Source organism: Bos indicus, chromosome 3 (genome assembly GCF_029378745.1).
Source record: "Bos indicus isolate NIAB-ARS_2022 breed Sahiwal x Tharparkar chromosome 3, NIAB-ARS_B.indTharparkar_mat_pri_1.0, whole genome shotgun sequence".
Taxonomy (NCBI): domain Eukaryota; kingdom Metazoa; phylum Chordata; class Mammalia; order Artiodactyla; family Bovidae; genus Bos; species Bos indicus.
In genome coordinates, this window is record NC_091762.1 from 21,780,485 (window position 1) to 21,808,336 (window position 27,852).

A 27,852-nucleotide genomic window follows, 5' to 3' on the forward strand; every position below is an offset into this window, starting at 1 on the left:
TAATAAAATCTAGCTAGTGATTGCAATTATTAGATAAGACAATCCACTAAAGTACATTGTATAGTGTCTGACGTACAGTAAGTATGTGCTCATTAAATGTCAGTATCTTTCCTTCCTTTAGCTCCACTATCAATTGCATATGATCTTGAACAAGTCATATCACTTCTCTGAGTCAGTTTCCTCATCTACATGTATGAAATGAAGTGATCGGACCAAGACTAAGAATCTTCTCATTCTGTCTACAGTTCTCCCCAGTCATACATCCAGGCCCCCCTTTTTCCCCCCTCTAGCCTCGCCCTAGGAGTCTGGCCGGCTTTCTAGTACTCGCAAAGATGCGCCGGAGCTAAGCTTCTCCAGGGTAGAGGTATCGCTTTTTCTCTTTGTAATTGGTTGCTCAGAACCTCCGCCTTCAATAATTTGCCTATGGTGGAGGGGCAACCGGCCAGCTCCCGCCCCATCTCTGGTGATTGGCATAGGACTTGGCTCGTCCCCGCCCCCGTTTGACTGACGGCTGGGCTCCGGCACCTCCTTCAGTCCCTGGGCGCTCGCTGGAGGGGGCGGCTGGGACCGTTAGCTCGCCAGGCTGGCAGGCTCCGGGCCGCTACTCCACTGGCGGCCGGGATGGAGACCTTGCGAGCGCAGCGACTGCAGCCTGGAGTGGGCACGAGCGGGAGGGGCACTCTGAGAGCGCTTCGGCCCGGAGTGACTGGGGCCGCGGCTGCCACCGCCACACCCCCAGCGGGCCCCCCGCCGGCCCCGCCGCCCCCCGCACCGCCCCCGCCGCCTCTGCTTCTGTCCGGGGCCGCCGGGCTGCCGCTGCCTCCCGGCGCCGCAGGCAGCCCTGTGGTACTGCGGGAGGCCGTGGAGGCCGTGGTGAGAAGCTTCGCCAAACACACGCAGGGCTATGGCCGAGGTGAGTCTGCGGGGTCTGGCCTCCTCCGGGACACCCTCTCTGTAAGGGAGCTTTGCTCCCACAGTCCTCTGGATCGCTTTTCCTGGCTCAGAGCCCTCACATGCATTTCCTTTTGGGGAGTTTCCTTCAGGGCTACACTCACACAGACACGCACACGCACAGACGCGCATATTCATACACACGTTTAAGCCTCTCACCCCTCCCCTTTATTGAGTTACTACTATATTCTTCAGGGACCCGTTTTTACAGATGTAGCCTTCTTTTCTTCCCAATCTTTTCCTCTTTAGAAATGGACTTCCTCCTGTAGCTTAGTGCTTTAACATCTCTCTGCCTTTACAGACCAGTCCCCATTGTGTGGGATCCTATCCTTTATCTCAGAACCAAGACATTTCTCAGCCACATCCTCTCAGTCTTTCTTCTGTGATCTCAGCAATTCCTGGGCTCCGGCTAATTTACTCTATCTCCTTAACCTTGACTTTTAAATTCTTTTCTTATGTCACTCTGAGATTTCCAGTGCAACTTCAGATTTACTGGGGAATTAGGCAGGGCTTTCACAAGTCACCTGTAAATAGTGCTTTTAAATTTGGACCCCCGCCAGCTTCCTGTGACTTAGTGCCCTACTTCGGTGTCTTTTTAAGTATGGAACCCCTAACTCCAGCTTCTCTGTCTGTCTGGCTCTGTTTTCCTGGCCCTTGCCCAGGAACTGAGGATAAATCCCAGGGCTTGGCTCTCTCAATGTTAAATTCAGTGGAAATGAGCCAGACAGAAACCCTATTTCCTTTAGAAATCTTCATCTTAAACATGCCTAATTTCCCGGGTTTCTGAAAAGGGGAATGTGAAGATTTTCTTTGTTGTTTGTGTTTAACCAGTGCAGGATATCATGAGTTTGAGTTCCAAGATTTATAGTGTAGAAAGAAATATATAGTAAGGGGTGTGGGGTACAGAATTCAGATCTGAAATTTCTGAGACATTACTTCTCTCTGCATGGTTAAGTCCCGCTTAACCTGGAAGTGACTGTATCTCTAACTTTCTATTTTGTCTCTTTAGGAGAGAAAGGTTGCAGGGCTTTCTTGTAATGACTTTTTTTTTTCTTCCTTAGAAAGTGCAGTGAGAAGAACACACACAAAGGCTTTGGAGTCAGACAAGTCTGGATTAAATCCCAGATTAAATCTCTGTCACTTGCCAGCTATGTCTCTGTGAAAGAGACTTAACTTCACTGAGCTTTGATTTCCTTTGGAATTATTGTCTCAATAAATGATATATTGCACCTGACAGATATAATAATGCGTACTTTAAAAATGATAAATATCCTCTCAAGTTTATTGGTTCATTTCTTTGGGAAGAATACATATTTTCTCTCACTGTTAAATCCTAACAGTGTAAAACCAATGATTCTTATGAAAACATTTTAAGATCCATTTTGCTTTATTTGCATAATGATACATTTCCCATCAGTTTCCCTTTGTTATTTAACATTTTAAACTGCTACCAAGGGGCTGGCATTCTGCTAGATGCTGGGAATACAAATGCATATTATCTTGAAATTCGTCATGAGGGAATTTAATTGTTTTTTCTAGTTTAACACCTAGATTTAACAGGGCACTGTAATGGAATTGCCATTAGCTATTGTCCTGTTACTTCATGCCTCTTTTAAATTGAGACCAAGGGAAGGTCTTTGCTTCTGAGCATAGGAGTAGCAACCCTAAATCTGAAGCCTTCTTCCTAGAATCTTATAGGTGTTTATTAAAATTGTAGAGGAGTGACTTTTTTTTTTTTTTGGTCTGTGTTACCTCAAGAAGCTCTGGTTTAAACTGAGCATCCTGTAAAAACTTTTTCATTTCCTTAGAAAGGATGAGGGTGAGGGTACAAGGGAATTATACTGACAAAGAGCAACCAGTTAACATTCAGACTCTCCAGCAATTCAGTCCTCCAGCTTGCCTACCTCACACCACAGTCCTTCTCATTATTTTTGAGTTTCTCATTTCCAGTCTGGGTGTCCAGCCAGTACTTTGGGAAAGTTTGGCAGATAGTTCAGCTTCAGGCAAGCAGAATCTCTGCCGATTTGGCTCAGAAGACTTTCACCACATGGAATCACTTACTCTGCTTCAATTAATAGGCAAAACTGCCACTGGCCTGTGTCCACACACCCTTGTGACTGATGGCATGATATTTGGGGGCTGGCCCTATTCCCCTGCATAAAATTTACTTTAGTCTTTGCCCAGACCAGTCCTCAATCCAGCAATGCTTTACTGGATTATCTTCAATTCAGATCTTTCATCTTCCTCCTGACTGCTCCAAATTCACCTTTTCCAGGCGTGGTCTTTAGATTTACCTTCACTCCTGTAGGCTCTCAGCATTAGATTCTTCTGTTATCTCACTTATTTGTCCTGTATCTCTCCCTGCAGTCCCCACCCAAGACACACACCGAGCTCAGTATGCTGTAGGATCTTAACCAGTTTAGTGCACAGGATTTGGAATCAGAGAATCTGGCCCTGTCAAATAGTGGCTGTGTGATCTTGGATAAATTACTTTCTCTCTCTAGGCCTCACCTGTTCCATTTATTCAGTTAATGAATATTTATTGATCACCAGGGGTGAACAAGAAACACAGTCCCTATCTTCATGGAGCTCACAGTCCACTCTATAGAGCATGTGTGAGAATTAATGATGCAATAAAACAGGACAATACAGCAGAAAGAGGATTGGTTTGGGAGGCAAACAAACATTGGTTCTGAATTCTGGTTCTGCCACTGTGGTCTGTTTCCTAACTTGTTCACCATTTGTTCAGTGGGTATTACAACGCCTATCTTAATAGTTCTTCGCGGATTAAATGAATGCATGCAGCAGCTAGTTAGTACTCAAGAGGTGGTTGCTATTATTATGCATGTGGAAATGCTTTGAAAACTGTGCATTTGATAGGTACTGTTAGCATTACCATTTCATTTACCTCCTTTCCACATGGCATATAGACCCCTTCTTCTAATGACTCACAGCGGGTAATCTCTAAGCTGGCACAATTGCCTGAACAGCCAAGTTGCTTTCCTTATTCTGTAACTTCTGTGTTACCCTCTTCAAACCTATCTTTTAAAAAATTATTGCTCTCCCATGGGACTTTCCTGGTGGTCCAGTGGCTAAGACTTCTCACTTCCAATGCAGGGAACCAAGTTTTGATCCCTGGTCAGGGAACCATTCCCACATGCTGCAACTAAAGATCCTCTGCAGCCGAATTTAAAAAATATATGTATTGCTATCCTTATATATCACATATGGTTACATGATTGGAAATTCAGCCCAGCTACTCCACTATGTTGAACAAATGAATCTTATGTGGTATTTTCTGTTTAGTTGTTCCTTTTCCTCAGAATCACAGACAGCTTCTTTGTTCTGAGTGACCATGTAGTTATTAATAAAATGATTGGTCTGGATATTTCCAATGTTTGAAATGTAGGATTAGACCCTGTATTCGTTTCCTGTGGGTGCTCTAACAAATTATCACACACTTAGCTTAAAACAGAAGAAATTTATTCTTTCATAGTTCTAAAGCCCGGAAGTTAAAAATCAGTATCACTGGGCCACAGTCAAGGTGTCACAGCAGGCCTGTGTTCCCTCCAGAGGCTCTAGGGGAGAATCTGTTTCTTTGCCTCTTCCAGCTTCTGGTGCTACCAGAATTCCCTGGTTTGTAACAACATCATTCTAATCTCTGCCTCCATGTTCCTGCTGCTTTCTCCTCTTCTGTTTTTCATCAAGTCTCTTTCCCTAAGGACCCCTGGGATTATATTTAGGACCCACCAAGATAATCCATGATAATTTCTCCATCTCATATCCCTAACTTAATCACATCTGCAAAATCTTTGCCACATAAGGTAACATTCACAGGTTCTAAGGATTAGGACATGAACCTCTGGGCAAGGCGCATTATTCCGCTTACTATAGTCCTCTCCCAAAGTCACTGTCATTTTTCAATCCCTCCCTTCTGCAGACTGTGCACTGTGGGCTATTCAGGGGTACCTTCTACAAACTGAAATAGGAAGTCAGGTGAAATATTGTTAACCAGTTTTCCTATCTTCATAGTAACATGAATTAAGCCAGGTCACACTATTCTTACAAATAGCTGTCAAAAGAAGAGAAGCAAAAAGCAAAGGAGAAAAGGGAAAAATATAAGCATTTGAATGCAGAGTTCCAAAGAATTGCAAGGAGAGATAAGAAAGCCTTCCTCAACGATCAATGCAAAGAAATAGAGGAAAACAACAGAATGGGAAAGACTAGAGATCTCTTCAAGAAAATTAGAGATACCAAGGGAACATTTCATGCAAAGATGGGCTCGATAAAGGACAGAAATGGTATGGACCTAACAGAAGCAGAAGATATTAAGAAAGGTGGCAAGAATACACAGAAGAACTGTACAAAAAAGATCTTCACGAACCAGATAACCATGATGGTGTGATCACTCACCTAGAGCCAGACATCCTGAAATGTGAAGTCAAGTGGGCCTTAGAAAGCATCACTATGAACAAAGCTAGTGGAGGTGATGGAATTCCAGTTGAGCTGTTTCAAATCCTGAAAGATGATGCTGTGAAAGTGCTGCACTCAATATGCCAGCAAATTTGGAAAACTCAGCAGTGCCACAGGACTGGAAAAGGTCAGTTTTCATTCCAGTCCCAAAGAAAGGCAATGCCAAAGAATGCTCAAACTACCGCACAATTGCACTCATCTCACACGCTAGTAAAGTAATGCTCAAAATTCTCCAAGCCAGGCTTCAGCAATACGTGAACCGTGAACTTCCAGATGTTCAAGCTGGTTTTAGAAAAGGCAGAAGAACCAGAGATCAAATTGCCAACATCCGCTGGATCATGGAAAAAGGAAGAGAGTTCCAGAAAAACATCTATTTCTGCTTTATTGACTATGCCAAAGCCTTTGACTGTGTGGATCACAATAAACTGTGGAAAATTCTAAAAGAGATGGGAATACCAGACCACCTGACCTGCCTCTTGAGAAACCTATATGCAGGTCAGGAAGCAACAGTTAGAACTGGACATGGAACAACAGACTGGTTCCACATAGGAAAAGCAGTACATCAAGGCTGTATATTGTCACCCTGCTTATTTAACTTCTATGCAGAGTACATCCTGAGAAACACTGGGCTGGAGAAGCACAAGCTGGAATCAAGATTGCCGGGAGAAATATCAATAATCTCAGATATGCAGATGACACCACCCTTATGGCAGAAAGTGAAGAGGAGCTAAAGAGCCTCTTGATGAAAGTGAAAGAAGAGAGTGAAAAAGTTGGCTTAAAGCTCAACATTCAGAAAACTAAGATCATGGCATCTGGTCCCATCACTTCATGGGAAATATATGGGGAAACAGTGGAAGCAGTGTCAGACTTTATTTTTTTGGGCTCCAAAATCACTGCAGATGGTGATTGCAGCCATGAAATTAAAAGACGCTTACTCCTTGGAAGGAAAGTTATCACCAACCTAGATAGCATATTCAAAAGCAGAGACATTACTTTGCCAACAAAAGTCCGTCTAGTCAAGGCTGTGGTTTTTCCAGTGGTCATGTATTGATGTGAGAGTTGGACTGTGAAGAAAGCTGAGCGCGGAAGAATTATGCTTTTGAACTGTGGTGTTGGAGAAGACTCTTGAGAGTCCCTTGGACTGCAAGGAGATCCAACCAGTCCATTCTAAAGGAGATTAGTCCTGGGTGTTCTTTGGAAGGACTGATGTTAAAGCTGAAATTCCAATACTTTGGCCACCTGATACAAAGAGTTGACTCATTGGAAAAGACTCTGATACTGAGAGGGATTGGGGGCAGGAGGAGAAGGGGATGACAGAGGATGAGATGGCTGGATGGCATCGCCAACTCGATGGACATGAGTTTGAGTAAACTCCGAGAGTTGGTGATGGACAGGGAGGTCTGGTGTGCTGTGATTCATGGGGTCGCAAAGAGTCAGACACAACTGAAAGAGTCAGACACAACTGAGCGACTGAACTGACTAACTAACTGACTGACGCTATTCTTACCATCTTGTATGATCAGAGAGAATCTTCTCACTCACTTAATTTCATTATCTATTTATCCATATTGCCCCACTATAAAATTGTTTATTTTTATAAAATTTTTTTTATTATAGTTTCATGTGTCATTTTAGTATTTTTACTCTGGTGTATGTACACTCTGTCTTTCTCACCACTTAGACATTCATCTAATATTTTATCTCCCAAGGGAAAAACCAGAAGTATTCTCTTTGATATTGTTCAAAAATAAATACTCATATGCACACACACACACACACACACACACACACAGACATGCTTAATTTTACTTAGAGTTTTAAAGGTCTTGTGAAGCCTTATAAAGTTCAACCACGGAGTGGACTTTGGACCCTGGATTAAGATTCCCAAATTGGAAAAAACATCGGCATCAGGTTCTGCTACAGCTATGTGACCTCAACCAAGTCACTTACCCTTCCTTAGCCTGAGATAGACTAGATAATCTCTCAAGTCCCTTTTAGCTCTAGAAATGAATGAGCCTCATGGGCTTCCCTGGTGGTTCAAATGGTAAAGAATCTGCTTGCAATGCCAGAGACCCCAGTTTGATCCCTAGCCAGGGAAGATGCCCTAGAGAAGGAAATGGCAGGGAAGATTGAATATTCTTGCCTGGAAAATTTCATGGACAGAGGAGCCTGGTGGGCTACAGTCCATGGGATCGCAAAGGGCTGGACACAACTGAGCGACTAACACTTATGAGCATTTTCAAATGCAGATCACAATTCATTGCCTTTTTCCCTGATCATTTGCCCAATTTGTCGTTTGATACTCACATTTCTGAAATAAGACTCCCTATTTCATTTGGCTTTGAATAATTATTTTTAAAAAAGCCCTATAGTCTGTGCCAAAAGGGATTTAACTGGATATAGAATGGTCATATGCTTTTTAAAGGACCTTCCCCATTATAGCAGTCTTCTCCCCTTCCTCTTTATTTCAGTATTCTCCTTGTTGTTTGAGTGTCATGCGACCTGTCACCCAGCACATTGTGCTAGATTACCTCAAAGAGGGAACTGAGCCTGAAAAGATCTCAATGAAAAGAACAAAGGTGGCTAAGCTTTCTGGGCAGCAATGACCTTTGAAGATTCCTTTCTAAAACTAAGGGTGGGAAAGAGAAAGTTTCCTTTTCATGCTGAATTTTAATGGAAGAATGAACATTTTAAAAAGTCAGTTAAATATAGGGTATTAGTTAAGAGCTTATGCTGCTTTTCAAACCCTGGTTGGTACATGGAGTGCTTGTTTCAGTTGCAGAGCAGTAAGATAAGTTTTTATTGTCCATTTTGAACACCTTGTATTTGTACATTTTGAACACCTTCCTGGCAGGAAATATATGTTACTCGTCCTGGCATCTCTAATGTCTGGAATAGAGCTGTGCACCTATTGAGTGCTCAACATTTTGCTTAGTGTGTATGTGGCAGCCATGAAAATGTGCTGGTTAATATCTGGTGCTGCAAGGAGCATAATTGACTGACAAGCTTAAACTGCTGTTCCCTCTGAGTTTATCACGTTTGCATTGAGGCCATACATCCTGTAGGCTGCTCTGTCAGTGACTGAGCGCAGCAGGGGTGCTAACTCAGGCACATCCTGAGATGTGGGATTCCTTTGGTTTCTGGCCAAACCTTTCTTGGAACTGTGCTGCAGTCTTGAGACTCTCATATCCACACTTCCTGCCTTGCCTCTTTTCTTCCACAGGTGTCAGACCTTGAACCTGGTCTGAAGGCTCTCCCTTCTCCTTCTTCCTCCCCAACAAATTTCTTACATGTCTGACCCATCTTGGTGTCTTCTCCTTGTCAGACCTTAACTCACGTAATATAGTAGAATTAACAAGTCCTTGTTGTAACAAAGGTTGGAGAGTGGTCATGGAAGATATTGGTGAATGTGTGTGATGATTTATTGTTATGAGGCTTTTAGTTAAAGCCATTTGAAATTTTGGAACCCTAGAGTCAAAGAGATCCTTTCCAAAGGCCAACTGATTTTATCCTGCAATCCATTTAAAAACCCCTCAGTAGCTTCCCATGGCTCCAGGATAAAGCCAGTACTGTAACATGACCCATCACATCTGACCTGATCTGGCCCTGGCTTTTTTTTTGTTCTTGCAACCTCATCTTGCATTATATTACCCCTCACTGTCTCTTTTCTGGCCACACTGGTCCCCTTATTCATTGTACTTCTTGCTGCCACAGAGCTGTTGTCCATGCTATTTCTTCTGTTCAGAGCACTTTTCTCTCACCTTTTCACCTAGTGATACTTATATCCGAGCTTAAATATTACCTTGTCAGGGTAGTTTTCTTTGACCTTCTTAATTAGGTCACATGTTCCTACATTTCCCACCATTTACCACTCCTTTATAGCATTTATCTCAGTTGTAGTGTTTGATTTGTTTGAGATTACTTGGTTAATCTCTCTCTCCCTGTTTAGACTGTAAGCTGCAAGGGAAAAGGAACAGGGTTTTGCTCATGATTGTAGCCTAGCACCAGCACACAGTCTAGCACAGAGTAGGTATTCAATAATTTTTGTGGAATAATTGAATCTAGGTATTAGGGGAGGAGGGGAACTGTCCTTGAATACAGTGTCAAGTCTGGAGTTTGATTTTACCCTGTTTACAACTAATTACTATTTGTGAGAGCTGGACTGTAAAGAAGGCAGAACGCCGAAGAATTGATGCCATCGAACTGTGGTGCTGGAGAAGACTCCTGAAAGTCCTCTGGACAGCAAGGAGACCAAACCAGTCAATCCTAAAGGAAATTGACCCTGAATATTCATTGGAAGGACTGATGCTGAAGCTGAAGCTCCAATACTTTGGCCACCTGATGTGAAGAGCCGACTCATTGGAAAAGACCCTGATGGTGGGAAAGATTGAGGGCAGAAGGAAAAGAGGGTGTCACAGGATGAAATGGCTGGATGGCATCACTGATGCAATGGACATGAACTTGGGCAAACTTTGGGAGATGGTGAGGGACAGGGAGGCCTGGTGTATTGCAGTCCATGGGGTTCCAAAGAGTGGGACACAACTGAGCAACTGAATAACAAAAACATATTATGTAGATGGTTACTATTTCATGGATGCTGGCAGAAGCCAAGAGACTCTGGGTCAGAGACAAAGGCCTTTATTACTCACAGCACAGCATGTAGCACGAGCCTCCTGTTTGCCTGCACTGGTTTCCCTTGCCTCCCCTGTCTGACAAGGAGGGTTCAGGTAGATGCTTGCACAGGCCATGGGCTGCATTACAGGAGAGGAACACTGAGCTTGGGGAACCTGCCATTTTATAGTAATAGTAAGCAAACTTGTCCCTTATCCTAGTCAGAGACATTATTCCTCAATGTTTCTTGCTGCAAACTCAATCCTGAGAAATTATCCAAGTAAAGAGTAGTCAGGGGGTACTCTTTCTACCCCCTTCTGATGCCTATGTCAGAAGCTTTCTCTATCTCCTTTATACTTTAATAAAACTTAAAAAAAAAAAAAAAAAGAGTAGTCAGGACCTTGAAATCTCGGCATACCTAGCAAGATGGAGAGTAGTGCTAGAGACTTGTGGAGGAATGTTTCCCAATATGCAGTCCTTTCTAAAATCATTTATGCTAGGGAAAGCCTCAGAATTCATTCTCTTTCTTTCCTTCTCCCTCTCTTTCTCTCTCCCTATCTCTCTGTCTCTCTCATATATATAGTATACATATAGTATTTCAGGGTGGAAAAGGAATCTAGCCAGGGGTTTGCTCACCAGAAGCACAGCCTTGAAAATGGCTAATAGGGCCATATGTCCTTGAGTGACAGCATTACTTAATGATTAAGAACATTGACTCTGGAACCAAGAATGACATGACATACATGCATGCTCAGTCATGTCTGACTCTTTGCAACCCCATGGACTGTAGCCCACCAGGCTCCTCTGTCCATGGAATTTTCCAGGCAAGAATATTGGAGTGGGTTGCCATTTCCTCCTCCAGGGGATCTTCCTGACTCAGGGATTGAACCCACATATTTGCATATCATGCGTCTCCAGCATTGGCAGGCAAATTCTTTACCACTGCACCGGGAAACCACCTGGGAACCAAGAATGCCTGGGTTGGAATTCTTGCTCTTCTACTTTCTGTTATATCCTTGTGCAAGTTATTTAACCTCTCCATACCTCATTTCCCTCATCTGTAATATGGGGATAATAAAAGTACCTGCCTCATGATTGTATGTGTAAAGCACTCTGAGAAAATATGACATACCGTAAGTTCAGTAAACATTAGCACTTATGATCATGGTGGTTATTACTATTCTTGGCCAGCTGACTAATTGTGGAATAATCTACTTGTACTTCATCAGGTAGTAACAATGGTATGCTGACCTTGGAAACTCTGGCCTCCAATATTTATGCTATTCTCTTTTGGTGTCTAAGACTAACCAAAATGTGAACTAGAGAGGTGAGGGAAGTATATTCTGATCTTCCTATGTAAATGAACTTAATTACAGCCTTGGCTTATTAATTTAAATGCTTTTAAATGGTGATAGGTGGGGATCTAAGAGGGGGTAGTCTCTTAACATAAGTACAGGTTACAGATAGTGTATTGAAGCAGAGCACCATTTGGAAGCATTCTTATTGCTGAACTGAACTACTTCTCTTTTTATAGTGAATGTGGTGGAGGCACTTCAGGAATTCTGGCAGATGAAACAGTCACGAGGGGCTGACTTGAAGAATGGGGCCCTAGTGGTTTATGAGATGGTTCCCGCCAACAGTCCTCCCTATGTCTGTTATGTCACCCTGCCTGGGGGAAGTTGCTTTGGGAGTTTCCAGGTAAGAGCTGGGAGGCAAATGTAGCAGAGATAAATCCGTAGGTGCTAGTAGTGGCTTTCTCTATCACTTTGATCATTAAATCTCTGTCCAAAGTCACCTATTTGAGGACTTGGACCAGTTCTGGGTAAATCATTCTAATAAGCATCTGAGGCTCATTTGACCAGAAAACAACCTTGGTAGTATGCTTTTCTTTTTAGTGTGTGTGCTAAGTCACTTCAGTCGTGCCTGACTCTGAGATCCTATGGAGCCTGCCAAGCTCCGCTATTCATGGGATTCTCCAGATAAGAATGCTGGAGTGGGTTGTCATGCCCTCCTCTAGTGGGTTTGAGTGGTTTTTTTTTAAATTAATTTTTAATTGAAAGATAATTGCTTTACAGAATTTTGTTGTTTTTGTCAAATGGGTTTGAGTTTTTGAAAGCTGAAAGAAAAGCAAACTACTAGCATCTAACTCATGTTCTGATCTGGCTTTCCAGGTTCCTGCTGTCTCTTTTTGAGGACATAGGATAATATCCATTGCCCGCACTACTTTTTCATAGGCTATGGCCAAGGAAAGCAGTGTTTGAGTTCTCTAAGAAATCAAAGGAGAAGGACTATGTATGGTGGAAATAGTACTCATCTAAGAGTTAGGCAGATCCAAATTCTCATTCCCCTGACTGCTAGCAGGGCAAGTCAAGTAATTTCTATGGGCCTCGGTTTCTCCATCTATAACATGAAGGAGACAGAGTAGATTATTTCTAGCCAGTATTTCTGGTCCTAACATTCTACAATTATATAAAAGACTTGTATATGATGATGAAAATAGTTGATGATATTGTAGGGTAACAAGAAATTTGACCAGTGTGAATATTATCATCAAAGATGAATTTTTCACATTGTAGACAGGAAAGTAGCTTCCTGAAATGTCAACTTAGAGCCTGAATAGGAATTTAGGGAGGAGACTAGACACTTTTGTTCTGTTTTCTGTATGGCTTGAATAACCCTTAGACAAAGTTATACCCTCTGCTATGTGCTTCCATAGCACCTTGAACTTCCCGTATCAAATCACTTACCACAACATATCGTTATTGAGTGTTTCTCTGTCCTAGTGGACTATGCTCTATGGTGGCAGATAGTGTCAGTCTTCTTTCTTATTCAGTTTTAAATCTCTACCGTCCAACTCAGTGCCCAGCACAGAATAGACATTTAATAAATCTGTTGCACGAATGAGTGCCATTGTAGCTCAGTTGCAGTCTCAAATAGAAACTGTCCAAAGAGAGCTTCATTTCAAATCAGGTGACTAAATGTTTCTCTCAGAACCCCAGCCATTTCAGAGAAATAAATATGTGCCCAAGATAACTAATGTCTATCTTTTGCTTCTAGAAAATAAGATCTTTGCTTCCTTCTCCTACCTCATCATATCGTTGAATAAAGATTTAGTAATCTAATGGTGATGCCCCAAGTGAGTGGAAGTCACTCAGTCGTGTCCAACTCTTTGAGACCCTATGGACTATACAGTCCATGGAATTCTCCAGGGCAGAATACTGGAGTGGGTAGCCTTTCCCTTCTCCAGGATGCCCCAAACTGGGGCATTCAATTTCTGTTATTTCCTGAAAGAGTAGAATTATCTCCCTTGGCCTCTTTTAGCTTTTATCTTTTACATGCACTGTGGCAGGTGATATTTCTCCTGCTGGTTTTCTTCATAGATGATTTTTCAGAAACAGCACCATACAGTAGCATGGGCAGAAGGCTAATAAATAGTGAGAGAAGCGGAAACAGAAACTGAATAAGCAAGAAGATGTAGGATTAATGTATCAAACTCCATATGTTGTCTCAGAGAGACCTGTCAGCTAAAGGAAATTGGGAATTACTGAAATTAAGGATGGCTAAGTAGCAAACATAATCTGGTCTACTTTTAAAAATTACATCACGTTCTTTTCTCTAATCCTAATCATAAATGACAAAGGGCATAGAGGCCTTTGAAACAGCCAGTAAAAATGAATTTTAAAGGTGGCTAGGGATCTGAAGTTGAGTGATTCAAGACTTTTGAAAATCAGACTTTCTTTTTGATACATATGTTGGATCCAGTGTAAAAACATGAGTTAATTTTTAATTTATTCTTGTTTTCCTTGAGTCAGCTTTCCTTTCCCTAGCTACCTCTCTTCTCTTTGCCTCCACTGGGAGGGGGTGGGTTAGAGACGATATAATCCTTCCTCAGACCTTAGACTCCATTCAGGGATAGTTCCCTGGCCCATTGCATTAGTGAGGAAACTGCCTGCACATAGCTAAGGGTAAAGTCCAAGAATCCCAAATGGGTGCTTCGGATAGAGACCAGAGGGCTCCTCTGCAGAAGCAGCCTAGAAACAGCTTTGTTCTAATCTTAGGTTATCTAGAGGGATAAAAAAAATCTTGTCCGTCTTGTCTACAGAATAAAAGAACAAGATACAGATTTCTAACAGACTGGCGAGAATCTGGCTTTTGAGTAATTAATTCTGTTGACAGTTTAAATAGAGGTACTTTTTGTATCCAGTGATTATATGCTGACTTCAGCAATCTCCTCCATCCTGCCTTCAATTTGGTATGAGCTACAGCTGTCTCCAGTTCCTTAATGACTCCAGGATGTTGAATCAAACTTATGCTTCCAAGTGCCCTGACCATTTTACAATAAAAACTTTGGACAGCGTCTAGAACAAACTGACTTTTCCAAAGAGTATCCAAGTGTTGTCTATGCCAAGTGTTTCCCTCTACTTCTTCCTTCCTCTCTCTCAGATACACATATACACATATTTTCTCTGTTTACTGCCTAGTTTTGCCCCACAAAAGCTGAAGCCCGGCGGAGTGCTGCAAAGATTGCACTAATGAACTCTGTGTTTAATGAACATCCTTCCAGAAGAATCACTGATGAGTTCATTGAGAAGAGTGTCTCTGAGGCCCTGGCATCTTTCAATGTAAGTTACTTGGAGTTGGAAAGGAGGAGAGTGGGGGATGGGAGAATTGGCTGATTGTGAAATCTTGTGTATTACTGGGAAGCAGAGCATGAATTCTTGGTTTTCTTTCCTGTCTACATTTCTGTTCTGTTTATTTTCTATCAGTCTTTTGTATTACATGCTCCAAATGCTTCAGTCTCTAAATCTATGTATGTTTTTGTTTTTGTTATTTTGTCTCTTTCATTATGCCTCTGGTATCTAGAAATCTTTATTTCAAGATTTATGGACTTTTAGAGATATTATAAAATAAAAATTGAACCAGAATTTTGCTTTTCCCAATTTTGGTTTAAGACCTTACTCCCTTTTTCCTTCGCTCTTTTTTTATACAACTGTTTTCATTGTCACTTGTTTCCTGCCTCCATTACTTCATCTTATTAATAAAGAACATGTTACAATATAAGTGTCTTGTCTTCACGTTTCTAGGAATGTGGAGGATAATTTATTTACTCTCTTTAAAAACAACATCTCTTCTTTCAAATGATGACAATGATGATAACCATAGCAAATCCTAACTGAGTATTTATTTTGTACCAGGGACTATTCTAGGGGATTTATATGTAGTTTATCTCCTTTCATCTTCACAACAGTCCTATGAGGTATGGTGGTGGTGGTGGTTTAATCGCTAAGTTGTGTCTGACTCTTGCGACCCGGTGGACTGTAGCCTGCCAGGCTCCTCTGCCCATGGGATCCTCCAGGCAAGAATACTGGAGTGGGTTGCCATTTCCTTCTCCCAGGGCATCTTCCCAACCCAGGAAACGAACCTGGATCTCCTGCACTCCAGGCAGATTCTTTACCAACTGAGCTATGAGGGAAGCCCTCCCTATGAGGTATAAATACTATTCATACCCCTCTTTTACAGATGAGGAAATTAAAAACATAGAAGTGAAGTTTTGCCTAAAGTAATATAGCTTGTAGATGGTAGAACCAAGACTAGAACCCAAGTCAGCTTACAAACTTTTCTAGCTTAGAGGTACATCTTAAAAATTAGCACTGCTTTCATCCTTCCTCTCAAAAGACCATTGATAGGGAGATAAAGTCAGATCAATTTTCTGTTTCTGTTTTCTTTACATTTAAGATGTAATTACATATACTAAACTGCTTCACTTATCTGTTTTGGAGATTAGTGTTGAACACTTTGATTCATAATCCTTCTGTTACCTAGGACCCATCTGTTTTTCTCCTATTACCCTGTCAAGCAGTGTCTGCAGGGAATAAAACATTTTATATTAATCAAATTAGTTAAAATTTTAAAAGCACGTTTTTCAGTCTTAAATCATCTAATGTATCATCATTATAAAATGAAACATTAGTTTGGATTATAGAAAGCAGTGCTTATGAGCATGGGCTCTGAATTTATTTTGAAATTTTGGTTCTACTTGTTATGTGACTTTGAACAAGTTAGTTTTTTCCAGTTTCCTCATCTGTAAAATAGGATAACAGTTATACCTATCACATAGGATTCTTGGATAAAAGAGATTATGTTCCAGCATTTAGCACATGTTATCTGTTTAGGTGCCTTTGGATGCAAGTAATAGAAAAATCTCACTTCAAATTGACTTAATAAATAAAGGAAGGAAATTTATTACCTAACATGATAAGAAGTCTAGAAGTAGGGCAGATTTCAGGACTGGATGACTCCATGGATTAAGAATGTCATCATTTAGGACAGCAGCTCCAACCTGGACTTCAAGCCTGAAGACCAGTCCCATTTTGACATAAAGGACGAGTTCTGTTGTCCCATCTGCAGGAGCACACTCTTGGGAGGGTGAAGTGGGGAGACACTCAGGTGCAAAATTTCCTGCAAAATCAGCTGTCTGGGAGTCTGGTCACCAGATCTGAACAAAGCAGACTGTTTTTTTTTTTTTTGTCTGTACTGGGTCTTCACTGTTGTGCACAGGCTTTCTCTAGTTGTGGCGAGTGTGGGCTACTCTCTAGTTGTGGCGTGTGGGCTCTTGGCGGATTAGCTCAGTAGTTATGGTACGTGGGCCCTAGAGTATATGGGCCTCAGTGGTTGTGGAGCACAGGCTTAGTTGCTCCTTGGCATGTGGGAATTCCTGGACCAGTGATCCAACTGAGCCCCCTGCATTGGCTAGCAGATTCTCAACCACTGGACCATCAGGGAAGTCCAAAGCAGGCTTTAAAACAATTTTTGTTTATTTATTTACTTTTGGCTGTGTTGGCTCTTTGTTGCTACATAGGCTTTTCTCTAGTTGTGGTGAGTGGGGGCTACTCTCTAGTTACGGTATGTGGGCTTCCCACTGGGGTGGTTTCTCTTGTTGCAGAGTAGTCTCTAGGGAGTGCTGAGCTTCAGTAGTTGCAGCTCCCAGGCTCTAGAGCACAGTCTCAATAGTTGTGGTGCTCACTACTATTCAACATAGTTTTGGAAGTTTTGGCTACAGCAGTCAGAGCAGAAAAAGAAATAAAAGGAATCCAAATTGGAAAAGAAGAAGTAAAATTCTCACTGTTTGCAGATGACATGATCCTCTACATAGAAAACCCTAAAGACTCCACCAGAAAATTACTAGAGCTAATCAATGAATATAGTAAAGTTGCGGGATATAAAATCAACCCACAGAAATCCCTTGCATTCCTATACACTATTAATGAGAAAATAGAGAAATTAAGGAAACAATTCCATTCACCATTGCAATGAAAAGAATAAAATACTTAGGGATATATCTACCTAAAGAAACTAAAGACCTATATATAGAAAACTATAAAACACTGGTGAAATAAATCAAAGAGGACACTAGCAGATGGAGAAATATATCATGTTCATGGATCGGAAGAATCAATATAGTGAAAATGAGTATACTACCCAAAGAAATCTATAGATTAAATGCAATCCCTATCAAGCTACCAATGGCATTTTTCACAGAGCTAGAACAAATAATTTCACAGTTTGTATGGAAATACAAAAAACCTCGAATAGCCAAAGCAATCTTGAGAAAGAAGAATGGAACTGGAGGAATCAACCTGCCTGACTTCAGGCTCTACTACAAAGCCACAGTCACCAAGACAGTATGGTACTGGCACAAAGACAGAAATATAGATCAATGGAACAAAATAGAAAGCCCAGAGATAAACCCACGCACCTATGGACACCTTATCTTTGACAAAGGAGGCAAGAATATACAATGGAGAAAAGACAATCTCTTTAACAAGTGGTGCTGGAAAAACTGGTCAACCACTTGTAAAAGAATGAAACTAGAACACTTTCTAACACCATACACAAAAATAAACTCAAAATGGATTAAAGATCTAAACATAAGACCAGAAACTATAAAACTCTTAGAGAAGAACATAGGCAAAACACTCTCCGACATAAATCACAGCAGGATCCTCTATGACCCACCTCCCAGAATATTGGAAATAAAAGCAAAAGTAAACAAATGGGATCTAATTAAAATTAAAAGCTTCTGCACAACAAAAGAAACTATAAGCAAGGTGAAAAGACAGACTTCAGAATGGGAGAAAATAATAGCAAATGAAGCAACTGACAAACAACTAATCTCAAAAATATACAAGCAACTCCTGCAGTTCAATTCCAGAAAAATAAATGAATCAATCAAAATATGGGCCAAAGAATTAAATAGACATTTCTCCAAAAAAGACATACAGATGGCTAACAAACACATGAAAAGATGCTCAACATCACACATTATCAGAAAAATGCAAATCAAAACCACAATGAGGTACCATTTCACACCAGTCAGAATGGCTGCGATCCAAAAGTCTACAAGCAATAAATGCTGGAGAGGATGTGGAGAAAAGGGAACCCTCTTAGACTGTTGGTGGGAATGCAAACTAGTACAGCCACTATGGAGAACAGTGTGGAGATTCCTTAAAAAACTGGAAATAGAACTGCCATACGACCCAGCAATCCCACTGCTGGGCATACACACCAAGGAAACCAGAATTGAAAGAGACACGTGTACCCCCATGTTCATCGCAGCACTGTTTATAATGGCCAGGACATGGAAACAACCTAGATGTCCATCAGCAGATGAATGGATAAGAAAGCTGTGGTACATATACACAATGGAATATTACTCAGCCATTAAAAAGAATACATTTGAATCAGTTCTAATGAGGTGGATGAAACTGGAGCCGATTATACAGAGTGAAGTAAGCCAGAAAGAAAAACACCAATACAGTATACTAATGTATATATATGGAATTTAGAAAGATGGTAACGATAACCCTGTACGGGAGACAGCAAAAGAGACACAGATGTATAGAACAGTCCTATGGACTCTGTGGGAGAGGGAGGCAGGGGATGATTTGGGAGAATGGCATTGAAACATGTATAATATCATATAAGAAACGAATCGCCAGTCCAGGTTCGATGCAGGATACAGGAAGCTTGGGGCTGGTGTACCAGGATGACCCAGAGGGATGGTATGGGGAGGGAGGTGGGAGGGGGGTTCAGGATTGGGAACACCTGTACACCCATGGCGGATTCACTTTGATGTATGGCAAAACCAATACAATATTGTAAAGTAATCAGCCTCTAATTAAAATAAATAAATTTAATTAAAAAAATAGTTGTGGTGCTTTGTTGCTTTGTGGCATGTGGGATCGTCCCGGATCAGGGATCAAACTTGTGTCTCCTGTATTGGCAGGCGGATTCTTTAGCACTGAGCCACGAGGGAAGCATCAAAACAGACTTTTAACCTGGAAAAAAAAAAAGAGTATCATCTACTGGCCCAAATTATTTCCATCTCTCCACTCAGCCATCCTCTAGATACTGGCTTTGCCCTTGGGCTGACTCCCCTCAGGGTACAAGACAGAGACAGAGTTCCATTTGTCAAATATAGAGAAAACTACATTCAGAGACAGAAAGAGACCATCTTTTCTAGTATCTCCTTAGTATTAAGGACTCTATTCCCAGAAGCCTTTTGGCAGACCTTCCCTCTACCACCCATGCCCAGAATTCTCACCTTAAAGTCAGTTACAGGCAAAGGAGATTAGGATTTACCCACTTGGAGTTAGGATAAAATCACTCTTCTCTGAGGTAATTGGGAGATGAGTAGGCCCTGTAGTATGGAAGAAGGAAATAGGCATTGGGTAGGTCACCTGCAGTGTCTGCTACAAAGTGTTTAAGAAATGTAAACTATTATTATTTTCATGCCACTATTCTTTTTTTATTAACCTCTCAAATTTAGAACTTAGTGGATGGCTCATTAATATCCCAGGGGAATTCCCTTTCTCAAAAAAAAAAAAAAAAATTATTTTCATTTGGTCTTAGCCCATGGTCTGATGCTGGGAGGGATTGGGGGCAGGAGGAGAAGGGGACGGCAGAGGATGAGATGGCTGGATGGCATCACTGACTCGATGGATGTGAGTCTGAGTGAACTCCGGGAGTTGGTGATAGACAGGGAGGCCTGGAGTGCTGCAATTCATGGGGTCGCAAAGAGTCGGACACGACTGAGCGACTGAACTGAACTGAACTGAAAGAGTGATGTCCACATTTTTTGCTTTTAACTTTTGTCCTTTAAAAGTCCTGAGTCTAACACTGTATTCTGTCTTTTGACAAATCACCTAGCCTCTGTGGTTCTGAATTTCCTCATTTGTAAAATAAGTAGGTTAAATTAAATTAATTCTAATTCCTTTCCAATTATATTCTAATGTTCCTATCACTAATCAAGTGTTCTGTAATTAAATGTTTATTGAATAAATGGAGTTCATTTATAACCTTGTTAGGTGTAGAAGTATCCTATGAGATGGAACTTGTCAATGTTGGGTCATGCCATTTGGTATACTCCAGATAGTTTACAGATGTGCCATGATACTGATCCCCTCAACTCTCAAGGGAACTGAGAAAGGCGTGGGGCAGATGGACTCCTCTGCCCCGCAGCCTCTGCTGGCAGCTGTTCTGTGCTGTATCATGGAGGCACTGAATAAGGTATCGCAGTGAACAGTTCTAGATAAGAATGAAGACTCTTGCTTGCTTCAGAGCCCTAAATCATAATAATGAAAATCACCACCTTTTCTCTCCCTTCCTCTAGATTTTCACTTCTAAATCCAAATTTTATGATCTTTGTTTCAACACAAAGATTTAACCATGCATGGCATGATTATTTCTCATGAGCCACAAAACAAAGTGGGTTGATTTTGAGTAGTTCTGACTTCTTGTTGATTCTAGCACAGTGAAGGCAAAGAATGATAATAAACTAGCACTTATGGTATGCTTACTAAATGCCTGACATTATTTAAGTGTGATACATGTACAGTAAAACCCCATGATAAAGTATCCCACAATAAACTGAATTTGGATATAACTTAATTGGTTCCTGAACTCTACCTGATCCCTTTGCTCAAAAAGAGCAGAATGAAGTTCATTTCTTGGGAGTTTGGGGGTGTGTGTGTGGAACTGGCTAGAAAGAGCAGGAAACCTCTTAGGAAGCAAGAGGAGAAAGCTGGATCCCTGTGTTCCCAGTAGTCTCCCGGCCTAATGTTTCTAGATCGGGTTGACAAAAAGGATCACTAGGAAACCTGGAGATGCCCTCATTTTGGAAGTCCCCGCAAGACCCTGGACCTAGAATTATCTTTAATAATATGAAACCACCAACCAAATAGCACAAACCAGAGCCCGTACCAGAATGGATTTGGATTGTGTAACTGGATATCAGGTCCAATATGATAATGCACCTACATTATATGCTTAGAATTGTTAGACTAAATTTATCTTTTTTTAATTTAAATTTTTAAAAGAATATCTTTAATCCTTAAAATAATCCTGTAAAATAGATCCATGATTATTGTCATTTTACAAATAAGGTAGCTGGGGAACAGAGAGGTTAAATGACTTCACCAAGACCATAAGAGTAGTCCAGTCCACGCTCTTAACTTCTGTACTGTGTTGTTTTTCATACACTCTAGGCTTACAGGTAGGTCAATGTATCTTAACTCGACCCTGGCAGGGTCATGTTGCCAGTAGAAGACACACGAGGCAAATGTCCAGGAGGCCAAACTGCTACCCAGAATTTGCCATGCTTATGACTTTTATAGTCAGTCTTTAAAATGCATTTGCTAATTGCCCTCTAGGTTAGTCCAGTCTTATATGCTGAACTCACTCTGTTATTTTAGCTAAATCAAGACTCTCCTCTATGTTTCAGTGCTCTCCCTTTTCTAAAATAGGGAAAATCAGATTGACTTGTCTCTGTCACCTAAGTTAAAATGTGTGATGGCTCCAGAGGCCTCTAGGATTTCGCTGAGCAGCAGAATAGCCACTAGCCACATGTAGCTATTGAGCACTTGAATTGAGATATGCTGTAAGATAAACAGACACCAGATTTTGAAAACTTAGTATAAGGAAAACAATGTTTCATTAATAAATTTTATACTAATTATAGTTGAAATAATATTTTAAGTATGTTAGGTTAAATAAAATATGCTATTAAAATTAATACTATTTGTTTTTACTGTAATATGGCAACTAAATTAAACACGTGACTTGTATTATATTTCTCCTGGACAGTCCTGATCGAGGTGATAATCCTGACTGAAAATCTATTGTCTTTTCTTTTCTTCTGTTACCAGGGCAACAGGGAGGAAGCTGACAACCCCAATACAGGGATTGGTGCTTTTCGATTCATGTTGGAATCCAACAAGGGCAAGTCAATGTTGGAGTTTCAGGTACTATACTATTCCACCTACTTCCCTAGCTCTAATAACATGGATTAGACTGTACACACACACATAGACACACACATACACACACACACACGCCTCGTACCAAGACTCAGTTGGAAAGGAAAGGAGAAAAGTTTATAGAATATTTTTCAAAATATAAATATCTTCCTTTCCCCAAGGCCCCAAGGACATATCAGAGTTGGTATAAGGCGTGCTGCCACAAATACATTTTGTGAAAGTTTCCCCATTTAATTATTATAAAAAAACAACAACATTTAATTGTGTATCTGGGTGCCTCAGGTCTCAGTTGCACCATGCCGGATTTTCATTGTGTCATGCGGGATCTTTTGTTGGGGTGCACAGACTCTCTGGTTGTGGCGAGCAGGTTTAGTTGCTCTGTGGCATGTGGGATCTTAGTTCCCTGACCAGGGATTGAATTTGCATCCCCTGGCAGATTCTTAACCACTGGACCACCAGGGAAGTACTCCTCCCCACCATATTTAATTCTTATGCAACCTCCCTATACCAGTCCTGGCACTTCATATTTTCTTCCTCCAGGAGCTAATGACAGTTTTTCAGCTGCTGCACTGGAATGGCAGCCTTAAGGCCATGAGGGAAAGACAGTGCTCTCGGCAGGTAAGAGTTCCTGTGGATGAGGGGAGTCTGGCAGAAGGGCTGTTTTGAGGTGGCTGTTGTGTTATAAATAAGCAGGCCTACCAGGTTGTGAGTCTTGAAAGGCTTAGGTAAAGTGCCCACTTCATTCCTATAATCTTAACTGTGATTCTTTTACCTGCCTTGCTTCTCCCACCAGGAGGTTTTCCTGTAAGACTCTCCTCAGAGGACACCAGTGCTGACTTTGGTTAGGACTCAAAGGCTGAGAGTTCCTAGTCCCAGATGGGTTAATGAGGAATGAACCTTTACTTTGTCCGTGATTTTCACATTCCTCTCCCCCTCCAGGAAGTGTTGGCTCATTATTCACACCGAGCCCTAGATGATGATATTCGCCACCAAATGGCACTGGACTGGGTGAGCCGGGAGCAGAGTGTGCCAGGGGCACTGTCTAGAGAGCTGGCCTCTACTGAGCGGGAGCTGGATGAAGCCCGGCTGGCAGGCAAGGAGCTGCGCTTCCACAAGGAGAAGAAAGATATTCTCATGCTGGCTGCTGGGCAACTGGGCAATATGCATTCCTCCAACTGCTAGGCATCTACCCACATACTCGCATCATCTCCAGGCCCGTTTTTTATATGTCCTTTCTAAGACTTAGTGTGATTTCTGTACATACTTTCTCAATTTTATACTTTAAAATATAGAGAGATATATATGTGTATGTATAAATTCTACACCTAGATTCCTATTTGCTGAGATATCCCTTTTCTTACTTCTAGTTTTTGGATGTAGTTGCTTTTGAAACATATCCACACTGCTTTACAAGAAGAGCAGGCTGTGTTCAGAGCTTTGTGGGCTCTTACACTGCCAGTAACTCTGTGTAGTCATTTCAGTAGCACAAAATGACTTACTAGGTGTTCACGTCTCCTTTTAAAATAACAAGGAGCTTGAATAAGGGCTGTGAGCCCCACCCTTACCCTCATTCCTGCTTTCTCTTGGACCAAACAGAGCATGAAAATGAAAACTTTGGCTTTGGTTTTATCTTGAGCTGGGCCTACTTGGTACCAAGTTGTTCCCTCAGTAACTAGGTTATTTCATAGCTTACATCACACCACACTACCACCTTACTCCTCTTCTGCCTCCAAATGGTACTTCATTTTAGGGCTTCCTCACATTATTATTTGAAAGGGAAATGGAGAGCTGTTTGTTTCTTAATTTTAAAATCATTGCTGAGAAACTTCCCAGGAAGAAGAGAGGAATTATAAACACAGCCTGCAGGGGTTTATCACCTGTGTTGCTTCTGGGGCCTAGATACCATACCATACCAGAATCTATTGAACGGGTAAGGGTTGAAGTTACTCATCTTTCCATATTCTCTTTTCAATCCTCCTCCCCTGCTCACCAAGCTTAGTTAAGCCCTGTCTATAGATCTTCCTGCTGCAAAGATTGGTAAAGGTAAAACATATTTCCCTTTCTTAAAAACCTCCTCCCATCATTTTGGTTTTTGGAAACATCTGTCCAATTTGGTGAGGGCTGTGTTCCTCCTACTCCCATGAAGTGGCTACTGTTTATGACCTTAGATGTATATAACTAGATTCACATTGGTGTTCCTCTTTTCTTTCCTCTTCCTCCACAATGATTATTAGAGCATGAGCCGATCAGGAAAATTAGAAGATACTTTGGCATTATGGCACTTCCTAATGGGAACCATGAGAAACTCCAGGACGGGAAAGAGAATCAATGATCAGCTAATTATGTATTTAATATGAATACTATTCTCTTCCCTTACCTCTTTCCTGGGTAAAACAGGAGAAAGATGATCTGGAGTATAGCTAAAGCATTCCCCTTTGGGAGAATTTTTTGTACATCTCTCTAAGATATATTTTCTTCTTGTTTCTGTACTCACCTTAATACTATATTATAGCTCAGTGCACTTCCTAAACTGAGTTTGGGAAATTTAATATTCCTGTAATTACACTTTCTGTTTAACAGTTATACACTTTGCTTTTAGAAATAGGTTAGAAAACAGGCTACAATTTGCACATTTGGATCAGATAGGGGAAAGATGAAAGTCAGCTTTCTTGCTTTTGAAATCATCTTAGTGACCAGTATATATGGGACCAGAGATAAGGAATCTAACAACAGTAATATTAGTACTTGAAAGGGATTTCCTTGAATTCTCCAAGCCCCATCTCTGTATTCCATGAAACACATGTAAGGTTGGAGCAGAGGCTCCCTACTTTTAAATAATAGGTGTGTCTATTCAGTTTTTATTTATGTTTATAATCCAGAAATCACAAACCCTCATTTCTCCTTTGCTGTTTTCTCTGTGAGTTATGGAAAGAACTTGTCTTCGCATCTCCTTGATTATTTTTCTCAAATACCAACCAGTAAGATCCCAAAGAACTTGGAGAAAAATTGTTCCCTGATATGTCCACCTTTGGTGTTAAATTTTTACTTACTTTTTTAGTACTCTCTATGTATTTTATATGTATAATTTTATATAATTAAAAATAGATTTTTGTCTAGTGAGCCATATTGACTCTTTCTTGAGACCCATGTATCAGAGACGTTCTAAAACGACCCTCTTAAAAAGTTCAAAAAAGAACTTTTCTTAGTATTTTTAGGGTGGAAGAAATAAGATTGTACTGCTGGGAGAAGGCATCTGCCTCCCCTTCTCCAGATATTTGAGGAGCCTGAATTTGGTTCTTGACCCTTTCTCCTCAAGTTCTGCCCTTTTTCACTAGCAGTCACACCCACTGTGGTGGCTTAAACTCTATCATACACCCAGTTCTCAAACCTGTTCCTTCCACCCCAACCTCTTTTGAGCTTTTATATCTGTATTTCCACACATTGCACATTACCACCTGAATGACACACACTCTTTGAACTTACTTATCTAAAATAAAACCCATTTCTCCATACATTCTCCTCTTTGACTCCCCACGTTACTGAAATTACTGCCCAGCAATCTGAGCTAGAACCTCAATTCTCCTTGAGATCCTTCAATTCCTCTTTGCCATCATCTAATCAATCACTTACTGTTGAGTTTACCCCTATATAAACTTCCTAATCTGTTTTGTCCATATCTACTGAATTGGTTCATTCCTTTAGCATCTCAGGGCTGGACCACTGCAACAGCTTCCTAATTATCTCTACCTTCATTCTTCACATCTTCATCATTACTATCAGATTTCTTTCTAAAATACTTATCACTGTACCACTCCCTTGCTTAAACTATCATCTAGCTATCTTTACCTTTAGCAGCACTTCCCAAAGTTCTATATGTGAACCCTTGGCATTATCTGACAAGATTTTCGGTGGTAGATGGCCAAACATTTTTCATTTTTCTTAGTTATGCTTTTATCTGAATTTGTAATAGAAAAATATGGTCTCCACTGCTGGCAGTGATATTTAAACAGTATAAATTTGTTTGGGGCTTCCCTGATAGCTCAATGGTAAAGAATCCTACCTGCAATGTGGAAGACCCAGGTTCAATTCCTGGGTTGGGAAGATCCCATGGAGGAGGGCATGGCAACCCACTCCAGTACTCTTGCCTGGAGAATTCCATGGACAGAGGAGCCTGGCAGGCTACAGTCCATGGGGTTGCAAAGAGGTGGACATAACTGAGCAACTAAGCACAGCACAGCACGTAAATTTAAAATGCCAGTCTATTTAAGGAAAAACACAAGTCAAAAATAGTATGGGGGCTACTTGCAAATGTTAAAAATTATGAATACTAAATATTGAATTAGAAAAATTTCTTGCCTATAGGGTAAGTTCCAAATTTTTAACATGACATACAGTTTGACCCTAAACTGTATTTCCAACTTTGTTTCCTAATTAGACAGCATCAGGCATAAAAAATTTCTTGCCCTCCTGATACTCATTGGATATGTATTTAGCAATTGTCTACTATGAATCAGGCACTGGTCTGAACTTTGAGGATATAGTTGTAAATAAGAATGTCTGCCAATGCGAAAGACAGTAAACAAACTAGAACGTAAACAAAGTAATTCAAGATTTGATTTTAAATTCTGTCAAGGAAATAAGAGTGAAGGATAGAACAGAGAAGACTCCTTTGAGTGACAGCAGTATTTCAGGGAGACCTACAGGATGGGGTTGAACCAGCCATGTGAAAAGCTGAAGGAAGCTCATCAGGGACAGAAAGTTACAAAATGTCCAGAGATGAGAAAGTGTACAAGATAGTTGAGTATAGGGAGTAAACATAGTTGAGAAAAGTATAGTAAAGTAATAGGTGAGAGGGAAGAATGGTGGTGAAACAGTATGGAGACACAGAGCAGGCTGTGAGTCTGAATTTTATTCTAAGTGCAAAAATAAGTAAGGGGGATATCAGTAGAGATGTGACTTTTTTTTTTTTTTAAAAAGATCATACTATGTACGGTAGAGAATGGATTAATGTTTCTTAGTTTCAATACAACTGTTTTGCCTGGAAAGCAAAACAGCCTTACAAGCACAGTTTAAATGGAAGCCCTCCCTCAAATGCACTCTCCTTATTTCCAGTCCTATTAGAAACTTGTATTGCTGTAGTACCTTGTAACAGCAATGATCACTTTCATAATGTTATTATAAAGTGATTGATGCTGTACTTCCCCTTGTATTGCTAGCACCTCTTCTAATATTAGACACACATATAGGCATTCACAACTGATTTAAAAATTAATAAACAAGTGACTACTTATCCACTACTGTTTTTTAAGGCCTACGTCGGATTCCAGAATGTGGGGGCAATATTCTTTTTCGCCTCAACTCCTGGGTTTTTAAACGTGAAATGTCTGTACTATCCTCAAAGAAGCTAAAGCCTCTGTTTTATTTAAAATCACGACTTTTTCTTTTTAATTCCCAGAAGCGGTGGGTAGAATTTAAGAGACTATTTTTAATTTGGGGGGTG

At 40.9% G+C, this 27,852-nt stretch overlaps 1 protein-coding gene across 2 annotated transcripts; it reads left to right on the forward strand.

The window, feature by feature from the left end:
* Window positions 1-512: 512 nt before the first annotated feature.
* LIX1L (limb and CNS expressed 1 like) lies at window positions 513-27,320 on the forward strand. 2 transcript variants are annotated; one of them, XM_019956658.2, is made up of 6 exons: window positions 516-913; window positions 11,570-11,733; window positions 14,517-14,657; window positions 22,242-22,337; window positions 22,893-22,970; window positions 23,292-27,320. In XM_019956658.2, exons 1-6 carry the CDS (start codon window positions 622-624, stop codon window positions 23,532-23,534), a joined length of 1,014 nt encoding a protein of 337 aa, XP_019812217.2. In that variant the 5' UTR covers window positions 516-621; the 3' UTR covers window positions 23,535-27,320. The 2 variants fall into 2 exon arrangements, with proteins under 2 accessions (XP_019812218.2, XP_019812217.2); XM_019956659.2 differs by lacking the exon at window positions 22,893-22,970 and having other exon boundaries at window positions 513-913.
* The last annotated feature ends 532 nt before the right edge of the window (window positions 27,321-27,852 follow it).